Raw genomic sequence first — 19335 nt, forward strand, 5'->3', positions numbered from 1 at the left:
TAGCAAGAGTCTCGAACTCACTCAGATAAACAGCAACAGAGGAGGTTTGAGTTAACTTTAAAAGCTTACCCCGAGGATCATCGAAGGCGGTGGGCGCAAAGCGGGTCTCTAAAGCTTGCAGTAATTGTGGCCATGAATGAATATGTCCATTGCGGTACATCCACTGAAACCACGCAAGAGTAGGGCCGTCAAGGTAGAATGACGCGATAGTGATCCGTTCTTCCTCTGGTGTTGAATGATAGTCAAAGAGTTGAGAAATTTTGAAGATTCAGCCATGGGGTTCAGAACCATCAAAACGGAGAACATCCAACTTGAGAAAATGGCGATGAGTAACAGGTGAAGAGAATGGGAGAGGAGAAGGAGGTGGAGAAGGAGGGTGGTTTTCCAGGGCTGAGAGGCGAAGATTTAGGTCATCCATCTTGGAGATGACAAGAGACATGTTATGGAGCATCTCATCCATTTTTTTCGACTGGATTTTGCGAACGGATTCCGCTATGGACGAAAGCAACGAGAGCACCAAATGATGAGAATGAAAACAAATCTCTATATTCGAGGACAGAGAGACCTCCTCAAAAGAGAAAGGAAGGAGAAAATATTTTCTTGCTTGCCTTCAAAACAAAATTTACAATCATATATAACCACCCCCTGCTACAATATTCTCTAGTAACAAACATGCCAACGCAAAGTTTTTAGAAGTTTGTTGTCATAATATTTAATAGTGAATGAAATCATCCCAACCTATGAACTTGTGAGCCACACGTTTGGACCTATCCCTATTAATAATAATAGTGCTTGGAGGGTTCACTGCAACAATACCCTCCCCATGAGATATATAACGATTTTGTATGCGCGTATATGAATTTCATAAATTTTATAGGATCTTACTATCCTGGTAACGATCTACCAATGAACGATCCATATTTCCCATACTTCCATTTCCGATCTTGAGTAAGATTTTGATTTTGATTTTGATTACCTTGATAACAAAGGCCAAAGGGTTGAGCAAGTAGAAAGGTATAAATGAAAACATTTTAAAAAAGTTGGGACACGAGGAGAAATGTTTTAGAAAGAACAATCAGTCTACAAGTTTCGAAATCTGTCTCGCATCGTTTTATACATCCTTGTTTCAAATAGAAAACCAGGTCAGTAAAACTTAAGGCTGCTGGTACTGCCACAGAGGTCGAGCATTGAATGTAGTTTTAAACAACTATAGTTTTACAACAAGAAAATATGAAACTTGGCTTCAATCTGAGCCCAACTACGTGGATAATCAACAATGTCGAAGATGGTAACACTGTAATCTATGTTAACTGCAGAACTATTTGATAGGTAAAGATGCTGAGGCAGCTGCTGCTTCTGCTATTAAGGAAATAGGTTGACGTGCCTCGAGGCAGGCACCTATATCAAATGGAAGCAACTCAGAACCATCAAAAATAAGATTTACCCCAGGAAGGATTGCTTCTTTACTATCACTTTCATCTGTTTCAGCTTTTAATGAGTTGGCTTGAGTACCATCTTCAAAGGGCCTTGTGGCAGCTTCGTAAACAGGAGCTAAGGCATAAGATCTGCAAGCACCATCCAAAAACACTAGTTTCTGAGAATTTGAATCATAAGGGAATGGAAATTATGACAGCACTAGCGGATACCATATACCCTCACACACTACACATATTAAAAAGATAGAGATAGAAAACTAGCGGATACCAATGCAACATAATGCCACTGAAGAGTTATAAACACAAAAACTTATATTGGTTAGCATGGTAGAGTTTCTAGGGAGCGGAAAAAGTGAGAACGATCTCATATTAGGGATAAAATTGTATATAGTCCCTACCACTGTTGCGATGCATGTACACAAACATCTAAGACACTTTGTGTTTTTAATTTAGAATATATCAACAAAATTTGTGTTTTTAATTTAGAATATATCAACAAAATTTTACAGTCATTGCGCTAGATTAAAAGCTAGATGATTATTTATGATGAGAAAACTGATTTTATTTCAATCCAAAAAGGATAGAAAAGTTTATTCATTAATCTAATAAGAAAGGCTGTCCTTTGGTTCATAAACTTTCTAGGATTCCTACATTTATTCTCTAATCTAAATTTTGACTGCTCAAAGCCCCAAAGTTTTTCTCCTATAACACTTTTAGTCCATACTGTCAAGCAATAATAACATTGGCAGTCCAATGACTAGCCATGCCATCAAACGATTTGGTAGAATAGCATTATAAAGTGATGCTTTAGCATTCTTATTCTTGAAAAGGTTTTTTGGTAAACCGTGTTTTTTAATCTCATATTTGTCATTTAGGGTTTAGAAAGAATTCGATGTTTTATAAGTTAACAAACCTAAGAATGCTGCCATCAAAGCTTAAAACTTCAGTTCGGCAGCGCTGTCGATTAGCAAGTTTTAGTCTTTGATGCTGACTCGAGGCCCCTGAAATTGGAGAAGAAGGGTCCACGAGTGGATTCCACTTTCCACTAGCATAATTCATTAGTTGTCGTGGGGATCCCTTGGCTTTCTTCTTCTGGTAAAGAACCTCCGCAGCAGGACCTGTTGCTTCGTACTCAGCACACATGTCATGCAGGTTTTTCCTTAAACTTTGCATTGCATGATGGTGTTCTTCAAATGAGCCACATTGAAGTAATTCAGATGAAACAACCCTTTGACATATATTACTACACAACTTTGGACTGAATAACGGAATCCCAAATTCAACACTCAATGGGACCCATTCATATTTCTCTTCTTCAGGCGTGAACTGGCCTGATTCTTGTCCAATAAATAATTTCAGCAGGCGAATATACCCAATTGTCCATAGTTCCATCTTTTCAGCCAAATCAGTCAAGAGAGAATTCAGTTTTGAACATTCCCCTTCACATATTCCTAGCTCTTTTCCAACAGACGTAATTGATCCATCAATGTTCTTTAAGGGCAGAGGGATATCCAATGTAGTCATCTTTCCAAATTCATCAAGGTCAAACCTACTCAGAGGCTGTACCAGCACAGCTGAATGTTTAAGAAGTGAATTTAAACAATGGAGTAGTATACTTCCCTTTACTAAATTTCCTTCATGCTTCCCTCCCAACCCTCCTATTGTGGAGCCATCCCAAGACCATATGAGAGCTTTCTCACAACCAGCCAATGGAGCAGGAAGAAAGCGCAGACATTGTCCTTTCATCAGAATAACTGATATAGGGCCACTAGCTACAGTTGAATATAATACCAATTTCATCCAAGGAGTCATAAAAGAATACGAGACGGGACCAAAATGAACTAGACCCGTGGATCCAGGAAGAACTGACGAATGAGGAAGAGGCACTATGGACACAACTACATCATAGTCACGAACAAACAATCGATCAAGGGTTGCTGGAGCAAGTGAAGCCAAGCTTTCACATCGGAGAATGTCTACACGATATTTCTTAATTTTTTTCGACATTTCTTTTCCAACATCGGCCTCTTCAACCATTAGTTTTTCATCATTCTGAAGATTTCCATCTTTACTGGCTTTGTCCTGTACATGACTATCATCATCATCATCAAAAGGAATAGAACAGGTTTCACTAACCATATTACTAGGAATAGCTTCAGTGGAAGCAGGCTGCATTGAATTCTCTAAAACTGAACTCAATGTATCACAATCATCCTCTTCAGCTTCCGTAATACCAGAGTCTCCATATTTGTTAGTCGGAGATATATCTGATAATGGAGAACTAGACTCATCATTGTCTAACGTGGCTTTGTCCTGTACATGACTATCATCATCATCAAAAGGAATAGAACAGGTTTCACTAACCATATTACTAGGAGTAGCTTCAGTGGAAGCAGGCTGTACTGAATTCTCTAAAACTGAACTCAATATATCACAATCATTCTTCCCAGCTTCCGCAATACAAGAGTCTCCATCTTTGTTAGTCGGAGATATTTCCGATAATGGAGAACTAGACTTATTATTTTCTAATGTAGCCAGGTTCATCTTATCTTCACCAACTTTTGCATCACAAGCAACTCCACCAGATTGTAGACATTCTAACACACAACGCAAGCTAAATGCATGATTTGCAAATTCCTGTAGCTCACCCTCAAATTTGGCACCTTCCAGAGTGCTAAGATCCTTGCAAAGATCAGGAATGACAGCATGATCCAATTTCCCCGCTTCATAGAGTGTAACAGCATGAGATTTCAGGCCTGATACAGTTCAGGAAGAATGATTTTGGTTAATAGCAATATACAAAAAATAAAAATAAAAAAATCTCAGCCACATAAGACAAGGAAAACATGCTAAAAATGAATAGACTAAAAAAAATTCACATCTTAGACATAAACTAAACACATGGATTGTTATCACATTCTTAAATTAGAGAAGACAGAAACATTGCACTGAATACTATGTTTAAATACAACGGATCTAAGTTTATATGGACTCATTATATTTATTATGCATGAACAGAGGATATTTTGTTTCCTCAAAAATAAAGATTATGTTCTAATTAGAGAAAATATCTATAGAATCTTCCTAATTAGAGAAAACATGTGTATCATCTTCTAGATTATTTTGTTTCCTTATTTCCCTTTCTAGAAGATTAGATTTCTACGGTTAGAATATTTACCCTATTTATCATCATTATATTGTGTTTAGGGTTATCCTATTTATCATTATATTGTGTCTAGGGTTATCCTATTTATTATGTATTCTTGTATCAGGTTATTCTTATAAATAGAAGATGATGAGAGGGATCAATTAAACCCTCAAGAATTATTTTATAGTTTCAATCTCAAGTTGGTATTAGAGCAGATTGTCTGAGTCTCTTCCTACTTTGTCTTTGTTGCCACTGGTGATCTGTGGCCGTCGCCACCAACAACCCTAAAAATTTTATCTTTTCTGAAATACCTTAAGGGCAGTCCTACTCTCCTAATAATATAAGATATTTCCAGTGTTCCCTTCACTGTTTTTCCATTGTGAACCGCCGCTCTCCGTCGCCAGCCTCCGTACGCTGCTAGCCTCCGTACACCGCCGGCAACCGTCTACCACCAGTCATCGTCACAGTTTCGATCGATGACAAGCGGATCTAGATCGCCTCCTCGAGCAACGGTCAACCCCTCTGGTGTCGTGGGCTACTTCTCATCCACACGCCACCAAGAGTGCCACATATGTCCGATGTTCACCGCACCCGTCGTCGTTTGTTTCTCCGGCAAAAACAAGGGTTAGGTGCGCCTCAAGGAGCACAACTCAACCCCGTCGGAGTCAGGACCAGACTCCTCTCCTCACGTCGCCACGCGCCACCTTTTTTCAGTTGAGCTCGGGTGCGTGTTTGTAACTCGCTGCCTTCTCGGTGTTGGAATCACACCGCACCACTACTGTCATCTCGCCGGACCTCCATCTCTCTGTTCTGGCCCTCCATAGCATCTTCGTCTTCTCCCTTTCTCATTAGATTCACCTCGCGTTTCCACTTTGTCGCATGGGTGAGGGAGTAGTGGCAACGGTATTTAGATCACAAGATTCCCAATAAGGAAATAAGGAGGGGTTGGATCCGGTCAATGTAAGGCCCTAAGGTACCCACACGTGTTGAAATTGGAAATATAAAAAGTTGAAAATGAGACTTATTATTATTCTCAAATCATGAAAAATACATTCTCAAACCTTCTATTTGTAATAATCTAGTTCTCCTAAAAAGGGAAATAGGGAAACTAGGAAACCTAGGAAAAAATAAAATAAAATAAAATATTATCTATCTATTTCCTCTAATTAGGAAGATTCTACAGATATTATCCCAGATTACAACACTCCCCCTCAAGTTGGTAAATGAATATCAATCATTCCCAACTTGCCTACAAGATCTTGAAATCTACCCGGAGGAAGCCCTTTTGTGAAAATATCTACAATTTGAAGTTCTGTAGGAACATGAGTTGTAATAACAAATCCTCTGTCAAGATTATCTTTGATGAAATGTTTGTCAATTTCAATGTGTTTGGTTTTGTCATGCTGTACTGGATTATGGGCTATGCTCATAGCAGACTTATTGTCACAATTGCACCGGGTGCTCCACTTTGACTTTAAGATCATCCAAGATGATTTTCATCCAGAGTCCTTCACACATTCCTTGAGCAAGGGCTCGAAATTCAGCTTCTGCACTAGAACGGGATACTCTATCTTGCTTTTTGCTTCTCCATGTTACCAAACTATCTCCAAGAAATACACAATACCCAGAAGTAGATTTTCTGTCAGTAATAGAACCTGCATAGTCAGCATCAGTATATATCTTCATATTCAATGTGTCTTCCTTTTTGTATACTAGCTCCTTTCCTGGACTTGACTTCAAGTATTGGAGAATTTTGTCAACTGCTTGCATATGTCTCTCTCTTGGATCATGCATAAATTGGCTCACTACACTAACTGCATAAGCAATGTCTGGTCTTGTGTGTGATAGATAAATCAATTTTCCCACCAATCTCTGATATCGGGCCTTCTCTACAGGAGCACTTTCTTCACTTCCAATTCTGTGATTCTGTTTTATAGGAACAGTTGAGGTTCTACATCCCAACTTTCCTGTTTCTTTGAGGAGATCAAGTACATATTTCCTTTGGGAGATGAAAATTCTGTTCTTGGAGTAGGCAACCTCTATTCCAAGAAAATATTTGAGTTTTCCTAGGTCTTTCATTTCAAATTGAGCTGCCAATTTTTCTTTTAATGCCAATTTTTCTGTTTCATCATCTCCTGCAATAATCATATCATCCACATAGACAAGCAATAGAGTGAGTTTACCTGCAGAAGAGTGCTTTATGAATAGAGTATGATCTCCTTGGCTTTGTCTGTATCCCAAGGAAACCATTACTTTTGTAAATCTTCCAAACCATGCTCTGGGGGATTGCTTAAGACCATAGAATGCTTTCTTTAGGAGACATACCTTGTTTCTTTCATTTTTCACTTCAAAACCTGGAGGAATCTCCATGTACACTTCCTCATCTAGATCTCCATGAAGAAAGGCATTCTTCACGTCCAGCTGGTGTAAGTCCCATCCAAAATGGGCAGCCAGAGCGAGAATAACTCGAAATGTATTCATCTTTGCCACTAGGGCAAATGTCTCCTCATAATCAATTCCATATGTCTGGGTATATCCTTTTGCCACCAATCTAGCTTTATATCTTTCTATTGTCCCATCTGCCTTATGTTTGACTGTGAATATCCATCTACACCCTACTGCCTTCTTGTCTCTTGGCTTATCAACAATCTCCCAAGTTGAATTTCTTTCTAATGCATTCATCTCTTCTTTCATGGCTTGATTCCAATGTTCAAGTTTCATGGCCTCCTGGATTAAGGTAGGTATTTCTGTGGCATCAATGGCAGCAATAAAACTTTTGTGCTTATCAGAGAGATTGTTAGTGCAGACATACTGAGAAATAGGATATTTAGCACATGATCTTCTTCCCTTTCTCAATGCAATGGGTAAATCCTCAGTAATACTTACCTCCGCCTCATTGATATCTTCAAGGATTCTCACCTCCGGATCTGGTAATTTTTCTTACTCTAGAGTCGAAGTGGGTTGTTTCTCTTGCATATTTTTTGCCAAAAAATTTGTCTTCTTCTTCTTCCTCACTGTGGACTATGGTAGCTTCAATGCTCAGGTCTTGGGCATCCTGCAAAGACAAACATGGTAATGACAAGAAGGAGAGTTCATCCACTTCAAGTGCTTTCTCCCCCTGAAGTGGTGGACTGACATAAAAGGATTTGGTTTCATGAAAGGTGACATCCATGGTGATAAAGGCATGACAACTTTGAGGATGATAACATTTGTACCCTTTTTTATTAGAAGGATACCCAATAAAGACACATTTAAGGGCTCTGAGATCTAATTTACCACGGTTAGGAGGATGAGAGTGAATAAAAACATCACATCCAAAGACTCGACTAGGTAGACTCGTTGTGAGGGAAGAAGAAGGAACAAAAGAAAAGAGAGACTCTCTAGGACTAATGCCATTTAAGATACGAGTGGCTAACCTGTTAATGAGATATGTGGCAGTTAACACAGCTTCTCCCCAGTAATGTTTGGGAACAGACATTTGAAAAAGAAGAGCTCTAGTTACCTCAAGAAGGTGACGATTCTTTCTTTCAGCAACCCCATTTTGTTGAGGGGTGTTAACACAGGTTAGTTCGTGAACAGTACCATTATGAGACAAAAAATTGAGAAATTCATGATTCACATATTCAGTACCATTATCAGACCTAAGTTTTTTTATATTTTTTCCAAATTGAGTTTGGACAAGACGGAAAAAGTTAACAAAAATTTAAAAAACTTCAGATTTATTTTTCATAAGGTATGTCCACACGACACGAGTACAATCATCAATAAAGGTAACGAACCATTTGGCTTCGGAAATAGAATCTATGACAGGACCCCAAACATCAGAGTGAATTAAATCAAATGGAGAAATACTCTTTTTATTACTAATAGGATAAGATGCACGATGGTGTTTTGACAATTGACAAATATCACAATTAAAAGACTGAACTGACTCCTTGGTAAACAAATGGGGAAACAAGGACTTGATAAGACTAAATGACGGATGCCCAAGCCTTTGATGATGTAACCGTATTTGAGTTGCACCCAAATCGAAATTCCCACTAAAAGGTGTCATATGATCAGTTGCACCCGAATCAAGTATCCAAATACCTTGAGACACATGACCAACAGTATTGAGACAAATCTTACCTTTTATGGACAGAGTACATAATCCAGAGGGCTTACTCATTGATTCAATCATTGCTTCCAAGCGCTCGAGTTTCTCCTTATAAGCTTTCATATCAAGATCTGGTGGTGGTGGTGGTGGTGGATTAAACTGGGACGGACTGGATTGATTGGTGGCTTCCCGTTCTGAGGTAGTATGATTTACCCATTTTTTAGTAGGCCCTTTGTTGTTTCCCATGCGCTCGAGAACATTCTTTCTTCCATGGATTTTGAAGCATATTTCCTTGGTATGTACAGATTTTTTACCATACGAACAATAGTCCCCATGAGGACCTCTTTCAAACGTTTTTCCTCCAGCATTTGTTCCCTTGTGGACTCCCCTTCCAATTGTCATGGCAGAGCCTGTGTTGGAGATCCCTCCATGAAGCATGACAGATCTCCGAGTTTCTTCTCCTCTTACCATAAAAAAAACTTCTGACAAGGGTGGTAGTTTTTCTCTTCCAAAAATGTGAACCCGAATTGGGTCGTACTCGTGATTAAGGCCCTGGAGAAATTTAAAGATTTTTTCCCCTTCCATGAATTCAGCAAGAGCAACAGCATCTATTTTACACATCTTTATTGTTTGGATCTGATCGAGTTCCATCCAAAAACCATTCAAGATCCCGTGATATTCTGTTACGGAAAGGGAGCCCTGTTTTGTATTAAATATCCTGTTCTTGATATCATAAGTAGCAGCAAGATCCTTTTTTAAAGAAAAAGTACTTTGTAAATCATCCCATATTTCTTTTGCAGAGCCATGAAACATATAATTTTTCCTTATTTCTGGAGTCATGGATTGCCAAATCCAAGTCATGATTAATGAATCTTCTTTATCCCACATTGAAAAATGTTTGTCATCTGGTGCTGGTCCTCCTCCATGAATATGATCAAGTTTGGAACGACTCTTGAGAATCCTTGAAATAAATTGGCTCCATTGTAAGTAATTATGACCATCCAACCACGAGGTACTTCCTATATTTGGTAAGTCATTGGGTACCCCCAAAGGAATACTTTTTTCTTCAGACATCCAGTACCCAAAAAAAAAGGGTAAAAAAACTTCAAACTCAGATCTACTCAAATAAAGGCCAAACGGGTCGTCACCAACCCAAGGAATAGAATCAGGAGGCTCCGGCGACTCTTCTGTGGCAGCGACGGCGAGTGGATTTCACCGGAAAAAAGGAGCAAATTTTAAAAGTCAAATCTACTCAAATACAGCCCAAACGAGTCATCACCGACCCTAGGAATGGACTCAGGGGGCTCCGGCGACCCTGTCTGTGGCGGGGGCGGCGAGTGGCGGCACGTGGCGGCTCCGTTCAAGGAGTGACTTCCGGCTCTGTAATCGCCGGTGTTGGGCGCACCTTTCTGCCCTATCGACGACCCCGACCGGCGACGGTGGTAGCGGCGGTGGTCGGACAGTGGCGGCGGTGCGCTTCTTGCAGTGGAATCTAGCTCCTAAGATCAGGAGCTCTGACACCAAGTTGAAAATGAGACTTATTATTATTCTCAAATCATGAAAAATACATTCTCAAACCTTCTATTTGTAATAATCTAGTTCTCCTAAAAAGGGAAATAGGGAAACTAGGAAACCTAGGGAAAAATAAAATAAAATCAAATATTATGTATCTATTTCCTCTAATTAGGAAGATTCTACAGATATTATCCCAGATTACAACAGAAAAGAAAGTGGCAGAGATGCTGGGAATGGGAATCATCTGACCCGGTAATAGCCCCTACTCCAACCTAGTTATTTTGGTGAAGAAAAAGGATGACAGTTAGAGGTTTTGTATTGATTATAGGGAACTGAATAGAGAAACAATCCCTGATAAGTTCCCTATTCCAGTTGTTAGATATTCTGTTGTGTTTATGTTCAGCCCATCTTGTATTTAGGGTTTTAGTCCATATCTAAATAAACTACCCTATGTGTATGCAAAGATATACAAGGGAGATTTCTTCTCATCTTTTCAGTATTTCATATGGTATCTAGAGCTTAGGTTCTGTTCCAGCCTGTTCCACGGTCTCCGGTACTCATCACCGCCGCAGCCGCCGCCATCGCCGTCGTCGCCGCCGTCGCCGGAGTTCTAGAATCGACCGGCGACCACTCCATCCGAATCGTCTCGGTCGGGCGACCACCGTGGTGCAAAGATCGCGGCGAACGGACCACCCACGCGCCTCCACGCGCCGCCGCCAAAGTCGCCACTTCCTGCCACACGTGCTGGCGTGTCGCCGGAGGGTTTCGCCGCCGACCAGAACCGCCATGATCACCTCCTCGTCCTCTTTTTGGGTCTGTGGTCGTTGCGTCAATCGGAGCATGTTGGATTTTTAGGGTTTCTCCCTCTTCATGGCGTCTTCCTCATCCTCAAACACCTTTGTTGGGGCCTCATCTTCTTCTGCCGGTGCCTCATCTTCTTCTATTGGTGCCTCATCTTCTGATTCCCCAATATACACCAATTATGTGAATATACACGTGTCCATTGACAAGTTAGATGGCACAAATTATGCAACATGGGCGTCCGACATCAAACTTTGGTTGAAGTGTCAGGGGTATGTAGATCACCTTCCCGCTGGATGAAATTCTACTGGTTCAGATTGACTACCGTTATCACTGACTCGATATCACTGACTCGAGCAATTCGATTCAGATGAAATTCTCTAGCTCCATAATACTACTACAGTTATCACTAACTCGAGCAATTCGATTCACGTGAGGAAGTAATTCTACTGAATCAGATTGACTATATAAAAGTCTATCTATGCTAGTTTCAGAAAGTAATTCTAAATTTTTTCCCTAATAAGAGAGTAGATTCTGATTCAGAACCTGTTCACTTGTCAACAACTGAATGACTCAGCTTCATAGATAGAAGCCTTCCAACCTCCCCAGCAGCTTCTTGTACAGCATTGGAAAATCAACGTAGGTATTGTGTTTAACCTTCTCATCAATCTTGTCCGCAACACACTTTAATTGTGATGGAAGACACCCCGCACAGGTTCCATCAACATAGGTACTGTGTTTAACCTTCTCACTTCTATTTTGGTTTTTTCTTCACTACAAAGGGTGTGATTCTTCATTGTTGACCCTTCTCTCACCTCTAGAGCAATTTGCATATCTCTAATCAAGTCCTATGGATCCTGTCGTGGAAACCAATTTTGAATGTTAGATTGCAAATCCTGGAAAGAAATATCCTTGCAATTGATCTTCTGGTGTTTTATTTGCTTGTGACACCAATATCTTGAATTCTTGGATGAATTTTTCCCCACTCAAAACAACTGCATCTTCTACTCTATTCCCAGAAGTAATAGTCACATTGTTCCTACCACATTCTGCTTTCTTTCCTCTGTCTTCACCTCCCTTCACTGTTTTGACATACACACCATGACTTACCACACTATCTCCCTTGAAATCAGCAGCTTTTGCAACTTCACTCTGAGAAGCAAGAGTCACAACATTCCCATCATAGTCTTCACTGTATTTTCCCCACCAACATTTATCACATTATCCACCCATACAACAGCAACTTCTATAACTTTCTCAGTAGCCACAACAACAATGTCTCCATCATAGTTTTCGTCTTTGCCTTCCTCTTCACATATATTCTTTTCTCTTTTCTTCTCCCAATTGATTGAATTTTCTCCTCCATCTAAGGGTTTCTTTGTTTTCTTGATGTTTTGCAAACTATCTTTCCCAACAACCATACCCTTCTTTACCTCTTTCTTTCTTTGCATGATGTCATGAAGAAATTCCTCTCTCCCTCCCTTTCTTGCTCTGGCAACAAATTTCTCCCTTCCTTCTGAGTTCCTTTCTTGATTCTGGTATTCCCATATCATTTCTTTCAATTCTTGGAAACCTTCCCTGCTTTCCTCCCATAATTTGACTATGGCTCTACCTCATTCATTGGCCAATCTTTCCAAGGCATTGACTCTCCCTTCCATTCTTCCACACCTTCTTGATTCGGCAGGTCAGGCCAATTGTTAGGAACCCAGAACGGACAAAAGAAAGAAGAGTAATATTTCTTTATAGAAACTACTGAAAAGAACACAAAATTAGGAGAGCACTCTCTCCTCCAAGGGTTTTCCCTTCACAAAGAGCTAAAGCTCAATCCACAAATTTACATTCCCCCTTCTCTCCTATACATGACAATATATAGACTTTTACAAAAAGTCTTCATCTCATTTCACAAAACAACTAACTATTAACCAATTAACTATTTCTATTTTTCTTTTTCTCCCTAAAGTATACTTTTAAGACCCCTTCCTTTTTCCCTTGCCTATCATTGTACTTTTTTGTATACGGGTTAGGGCATCCCAAGTACTCCAGTATATATATAAATAGTTATACTTTCCTGCTCAAAAAGAAAAATTAGTTAGCTAATTATATTATATATTATGTTCAAGATATTTTGTCTTGTTATCCTTTAGAATATCTTAGCTCATTAAATGGATAATTTATTCTTGTAACCAAGTTCAATATCTATGCACCAACTTTGGGAGTGGGGACTTGACAGTTGTATGTTTACTTTGGAATTAATTTTCAAGATCAAAATATTCTGATTTTTTCCTATTTGACTGCTGTTTTGTGTGCAAACCAAATCTCTCTAATTTGATTTGATCACCCTTTATTTACTTTCCTCTCTGCATGTATTATGTAACTGAACAATGATGCCTATATATGGATCTTCTTTTGTTCCCCAACAATCCCAAAAACCACCAAAAGTAATGAGTTTGAGTAAAAAGTAGAAGTAATTTGTATAATTGTTTCCTTAATCTGCTGCAAATTTAAATGATATTTATATAAGTAGATATGGAAGTTACAGCAACTTGTAACTGAAAGCTAACTTAAACTAGCAGACAAACTAACCCGAGGAATAACAGCCTGTGCATACACTCTAACAAACATCAGTAGGACAATAACAATATGAAAAACAATTCAAAAAGTTCCATTAAATGAATTTAAGCTTTAGAAAATAATGAAGGAATATACCTGGCGAAACAGAACCCATCATAAGATATGATGTTATAGTAGCATCAACTATGAAAGCAACACGTGTATAGGAGGAATGAGGACCATAAGCATCACCTTGATTGTTATTACTATCAGTGAGCATATTATAAAAACCATGACTACCCATAGAAGCATCTTCATCACTGCCTGCACTTTTAGGAGATCCAGGTATGTTTGCATCCTGGAGAATAGATGCTGGATCAATTACTTTCGTTGCCCATCCCAATCTACATACAAAAGACGCAGCAGCCTGCAGTTGTGACAAGTCAGCCTGTAGGGTTGCTGCCAATTCAGCAACAGATGCATTTTCATTTGAAACAACAAACACTGCATATAGTAGCCTAGATGAAAAAGATATGGTGTTACTTATTCCCCTTTATGGAAACATCACCTAAAAACAAAAGGATGGCAAGACGGGAAAGAAGGCATTACTCTTCTATAGGATCTTCATAAGACTGCTCCCTGTTGGAAACGAAACCTTCGAGCCTGGAAACTGAATCACCGCCAAAAGTATAAAAATTGTTGAAAGAGAGAAAAATAGATGGATGCAACAGTTGAAAACTGTTTGTACGGACTACACTATAGAGTCTGTTTTACATGAGTTTATTACAATAAAAAGAATTGATGGATATTTTATTCTATGTGCATGATGTAGGTTCCTCCAAGGGGAAACGCCTGGGAGATTTGGCACCAATGAGCTGTGAGCATACTATATAAGAAAACAAAGATATCACATTCAATTCAAAATCTTAAGACAATGAGTGTGTCGGTTTTCTTTCTTATATGCTACCCTTTAGACTCATTCCTATTCAATGTGAGACCAAACTCACACTTAGAATCCTAACACATGATATGATATACACCAATAAATCATTCTAATATATGCTACCCTTTAGACTCATTCCTATTCTATGTGAGACCAAACTCACACTTAGAATCCTAACACATGATATGATATACACCAATAAATCATTCTAATAAAATATACATATAATTATAAAAATCCAAATTAAATAATGAAATATAAAAGAATAAATCTTAATAAATCATCTAACTGTAAACTATTCTAAAGATGATATCGGATACATCTCATAATTCTAACAATCAAATAAAGGAGGGAAAAAAAAAGTCCCCACAATCATGAGATACAAGGCACTCAGATTACATAGGGGTGTAGTCAATTACTTAGTTTTAGCTATTGTTCCTAGTTTAGTGGGATTTCGAAATAGTTCTGGTGATCACAACTTTTTGACTTACATTTGGCTACATGTCTTTTGTATGTCTAAATAAAAATCATTATGTTTATACTGTACCTTTATGACTCACCCACCACAATAAAAAAAAAAAAAGTAAGAGAAGAAAACCAATAAGCCACTAATCCATACCTCAAATTTAACTTTCAAGCCTCATCCTTCCAAACTATTGACTATGTCAGAATACAATAAAATATTTAAAATCGATCATATCTCAAAATAAATGAATGAAGTCTGATTTCCTTATGTGTGATTGTTAATCAATAAAATGATTTTTTATTTCCTTACACAGTTCAAGTATTAGCATCAAAGACTACAGAAAAATTTAAAAGACTAAGTTAATTGGTTTGGAGAGATTAAATTATAACACAAAAATTAAGATTTAAAGAAAAAGGAACTTGACCGATTCCTTAGAATGCAACTTTGGATATATTGGCTACACTAATGAGGTTAGGAATTATTTAAGAAGAAATAAATGAGAATGAAGAATACTTGAACTATGTAAGGAAATAAAGAATTATTTATTGATAACAATCACACAAATTACATTTTCATATTCTCTATTTTACAATAATCAAAACCTTTAAAATAAGAAAATAAAAATATGCCGAAATGAATAGGATGATTTTACAGACATTTTTCCTAATCAATATGGAAATATTATGAAAACTTTTATCCAAATAATTTGCTTTCAAGTCAGTAAATGAATATCAATCATTCTCAACTTGCCTACAAGATCCTCAAATCTACCTTGAGGAAGCTTTTTTTGTGAAAACATCTTGCCAAGATTATATTTGATGAAGTGTCTAAAGTTCTAATTGTCCTTCATAAAGGTATACGCTCTACCCGTAATATCTCTCCTCATTACATTATGTTGGAAGTCTCACATCGACTACTGATAAGGCTGACTTAGGGTATACAAGTAGGTGCAAACCTCATCTTATAAGTCAGTTTTGTAGGGTTGAGTTAGGCTTAAAGTTCATTTCTTAACATGGTATCAAACTCATGGTTTAGAGCCCCTATCATGGCAAAATTTGTTGTTTGTTGGGCATATTGTTCCATCCGCTATCAGGCCGCTATCAGACCACTCGTTAATGTGTAGTCCCATGCATAAGATGTATATACCTCAACGTGAGGGGGGAGGTGTTGGAAGTTCAGCGTCACTAATGATAAGGCTAGTTTAAAGTATATAAGTGGATGCAAACCTCACTTTACAAGTTAGTTTTGTAGAGTTAAATTAGGCTTAAAGTCCATTTCTTAACACACTGCTTTGAGTCACCCTAGATTACTCCATCTTTTTATACTTGCCTTTAGTCTATTTCTTCTGTGTCAATTCCAAAATTTGTAGGTGATGCCTAAGCCCATCTTGATTGGCGTGAGACCATTCTTCATGAAAGCAATGCTCTTAAGAATAGTGAAACTTGGAAGCTCATCCCATTACCATCTGGGAAATTGGTTATTTGTTTTAGGTGGGTTTTTGTTATGAAAGTTGGTCTTGATGGTACTATTTGTCGCCTCAATGCTCACCTTGTGGCCAAAGGTTACAAAAAATTTTGTTTGAATTATCTTTTGTTCACTTATTTATAGCTATGGTAGATCTTCAACAATGGCCTCTTTACCAGCTAGATGTCAAAATTGTTTTTCCTACTAGAGATTTAAAGTAAGAAATTTAAATGGAGCAACCACCAGGTTTTGTTGCTTAAAGCGAGTTTTCTGGATTGGTATTTTATCTCTGCAAATCTTTATATGGCCTGAAACAGTCTCCTAGGGCATGGTTTGGAAGTTTTAGCAATCTTGTTCACAATTTAGTATGAATCACAATGAGGCAAATCACTTAGTCTTTTACCATCACTCAAGTGTTGGGTGTATTTATTTAACAATATTTGCTCATGATATCGTTCTTACAGGCAGTAACCACCATGGCATCTCCCAGATGAAACAACACCTTTATCACTAGTTTTAGACCAAAGATCTTGAAAAACTCAAATATTTCTTGAGGATTGAGATAGGATAATCCAAAAATGGTATTGTTATAGGACCATGAGGGTCTACTTTAGGAGAAAAGGAAATAAAACACAAAATAGAGTTTGTTAGGAGGTGTAGGGGCTATTAGGCAGGGGTTGTTAGGTTGTGTAGTTTCCCTTGGGGGATTAGCTATACAAAGGGGGAAGGTGTCTTGAGACAGACATATTGTTTTGTATCTCTAATAGGAGATAGGATTTGTTACATTCTGTGTGAATGGAGGTTGGTTCCTTGGATGATTTTCGAACATATTCATTGTTTCCAAGTGTGATTCTAAGTCCCACATTGGGTAAAAATGAGAAAGTAGAGCACCATATAAGGTTGAAGATCCATTAATTCATTGCCTTAAGGTTTTGTATAGGTAGTGGTGTCAATCTCTTATGTGGTTAGGCTTAGATCTCATTGATGTTGTATTCCCCAGTGAACCTCCTTCTTGATAAACCTAACAAGTGGTATCTAGAGCTAGGTTAATCTCCCTTGTGTTGAATATACATATAGGGTCCTCTATTTATAATAGAAGAAATATGAGCTTCCTAAAATAGAAATAAGGAATAATAACAAACTAACAAAAGATAATATATCTAATGATTACAATATTTTATGTTAGTTACAATATTATGTGTATATGGGCTTAGTCCAAATTTTCCTGTATGATTGTTTAGTACAAATACATTGCCTTATGTGTATGTTCTACATAGAGGAATTATCCTATGTCTAGTTTTTCTCTATTTTCACAATATGAAATGACATTTTGAAGAAAAGCCTAGAAAGCAAAAAATAAAAATAGAATCAAACTTTAACTCAAGACAGACCTTTAAAGCGATCATCAGGATACACAGGAACATCAAAATAGATCAATCCTCGACCATAAAGACCCTTTACAACATCAGGATCAAACAAGATAAATGAATTTGCTTCCTCCTTACAAAGTTTATCTATCATCGCCATTTCCTCTTCTGAAAGTTTCTATGAAGGCAAAAGAAAACACATGAAAAAAATGAAGTGAATACCTAAACTACATGTTATTTCCAATAAACTCAATGGGCAACATTATTGCAAATGAACCCTACTCCATTAACAAGCGTGAAAATGCAGACCTTACCTTAAATTCTTCCAAAGTAAAGTTCACCAAACAAACTCCCCACCAAGGTTCAATAGGAAAGTCCACAGGCTGTGTAGGTAAAAGTTCTTTGGCAATTGACTTGTTCAGCTTCCACATGATTTTCTGAATGACCCAAAAGAGGCATTAACAAGTAAGGAAAGAATGTAATGAATCATTATCCAGTTTAAGGCAAGGAACAGCAAGATCTTGGATATGACATGAGGAAAAAATTAAAGTCTCTAATCAAAGGCATAAGTGAGAAGTGTCAAATGAGGATAAGGTATATTATTCAGTTTGACATCTCTAGAATCAACACCTTGCCTGCTTACACCAAGTCTTTAAAGCTAATATCAGTACCGCTATTGAAACAGGTAAAGTAATCACAGAAATACATACAATTTCATGACGTACGATACAAGAATCAAAAGTATATTTCTGTATACCATATTCAAAAATCTATCTAGTACCTTAGATCTGCACTTGTTCATTATATCAATAAATTCATTCCTCCCAATTCCTGTAAGCCTTAAAGCATCAGCGGCACTAAAATTTGGGATGCTGTCATAAGGTTGCTCTGCACATAATTAAAACATGCAGGGAACTTTTATGTCGGCTCACTTGCAAGCAAATATTTATTATTTTGCACATTAATTAAGGTATAGCACAATCAAAAAAGTGAACAATACTAGATGGAGTTCTTTGATTATTAGAGTATGTACTTAGCTATACTGCAAAATGTAAAAATTGTACTGCATAGTCAGAGCAGTTAGCTATTCGTAACAGTTACCTCTTGTAACCTTTCGAGTAAAGGCTGTTAGTTATCTCTTATGTTGTAAAAAGTTAGCCATAAATACTAATGTATGCTTCTGTATTCAATATATTAACAAAATGAATACCATTCAGTTTGCTAAACAGCTCCCTCTTGTTCAGTTCATTTTACATGTAATATAGAATGAGATCCTATAAATTATAATAATTAGAAAAATATACAAATATGGTTAAATATTTTTAAGTAAAAGATAAAGTGATTTATTATTTATAATTTAAAAGATTTATTAGAATATGATAATAGATAATAAAATATTTTGTGATATGTATAGTTAAAATAATATTTAATGGAATATTTTAAAATATAATACATAATAGAGATAATATATATAATATATTGAAAATATAAATATATATTTACTTGACATATTAAACTGTAAAATAATTCTAGAGGGCTTGATTGATCC

At 37.4% G+C, this 19335-nt stretch overlaps 1 protein-coding gene across 3 annotated transcripts in view; it reads right to left on the bottom strand.

Annotated features, from left to right (window-relative positions):
* Positions 1-1056: 1056 nt before the first annotated feature.
* LOC106775723 overlaps positions 1057-19335 on the bottom strand; it is a 32789-nt gene continuing 14510 nt past the window's right edge. For 2 of the 3 annotated variants that reach the window (XM_014662877.2, XM_022786765.1), the window contains exons 5-11: positions 18568-18674; positions 18101-18223; positions 17811-17964; positions 14156-14216; positions 13703-14064; positions 2350-4192; positions 1057-1565 (exon numbers count right to left, since the gene is read on the bottom strand). In XM_014662877.2, coding sequence (XP_014518363.1) covers positions 1319-1565; positions 2350-4192; positions 13703-14064; positions 14156-14216; positions 17811-17964; positions 18101-18223; positions 18568-18674 — 2897 coding nt within the window. In that variant the 3' untranslated portion in view covers positions 1057-1318. The remainder of the gene's footprint in view (positions 1566-2349; positions 4193-13702; positions 14065-14155; positions 14217-17810; positions 17965-18100; positions 18224-18567; positions 18675-19335) is intronic. The other variant, XM_022786766.1, reaches the window with a different exon arrangement.

The sequence above is a fragment of the Vigna radiata genome, chromosome 10 (genome assembly GCF_000741045.1).
Source record: "Vigna radiata var. radiata cultivar VC1973A chromosome 10, Vradiata_ver6, whole genome shotgun sequence".
NCBI lineage: Eukaryota > Viridiplantae > Streptophyta > Magnoliopsida > Fabales > Fabaceae > Vigna > Vigna radiata.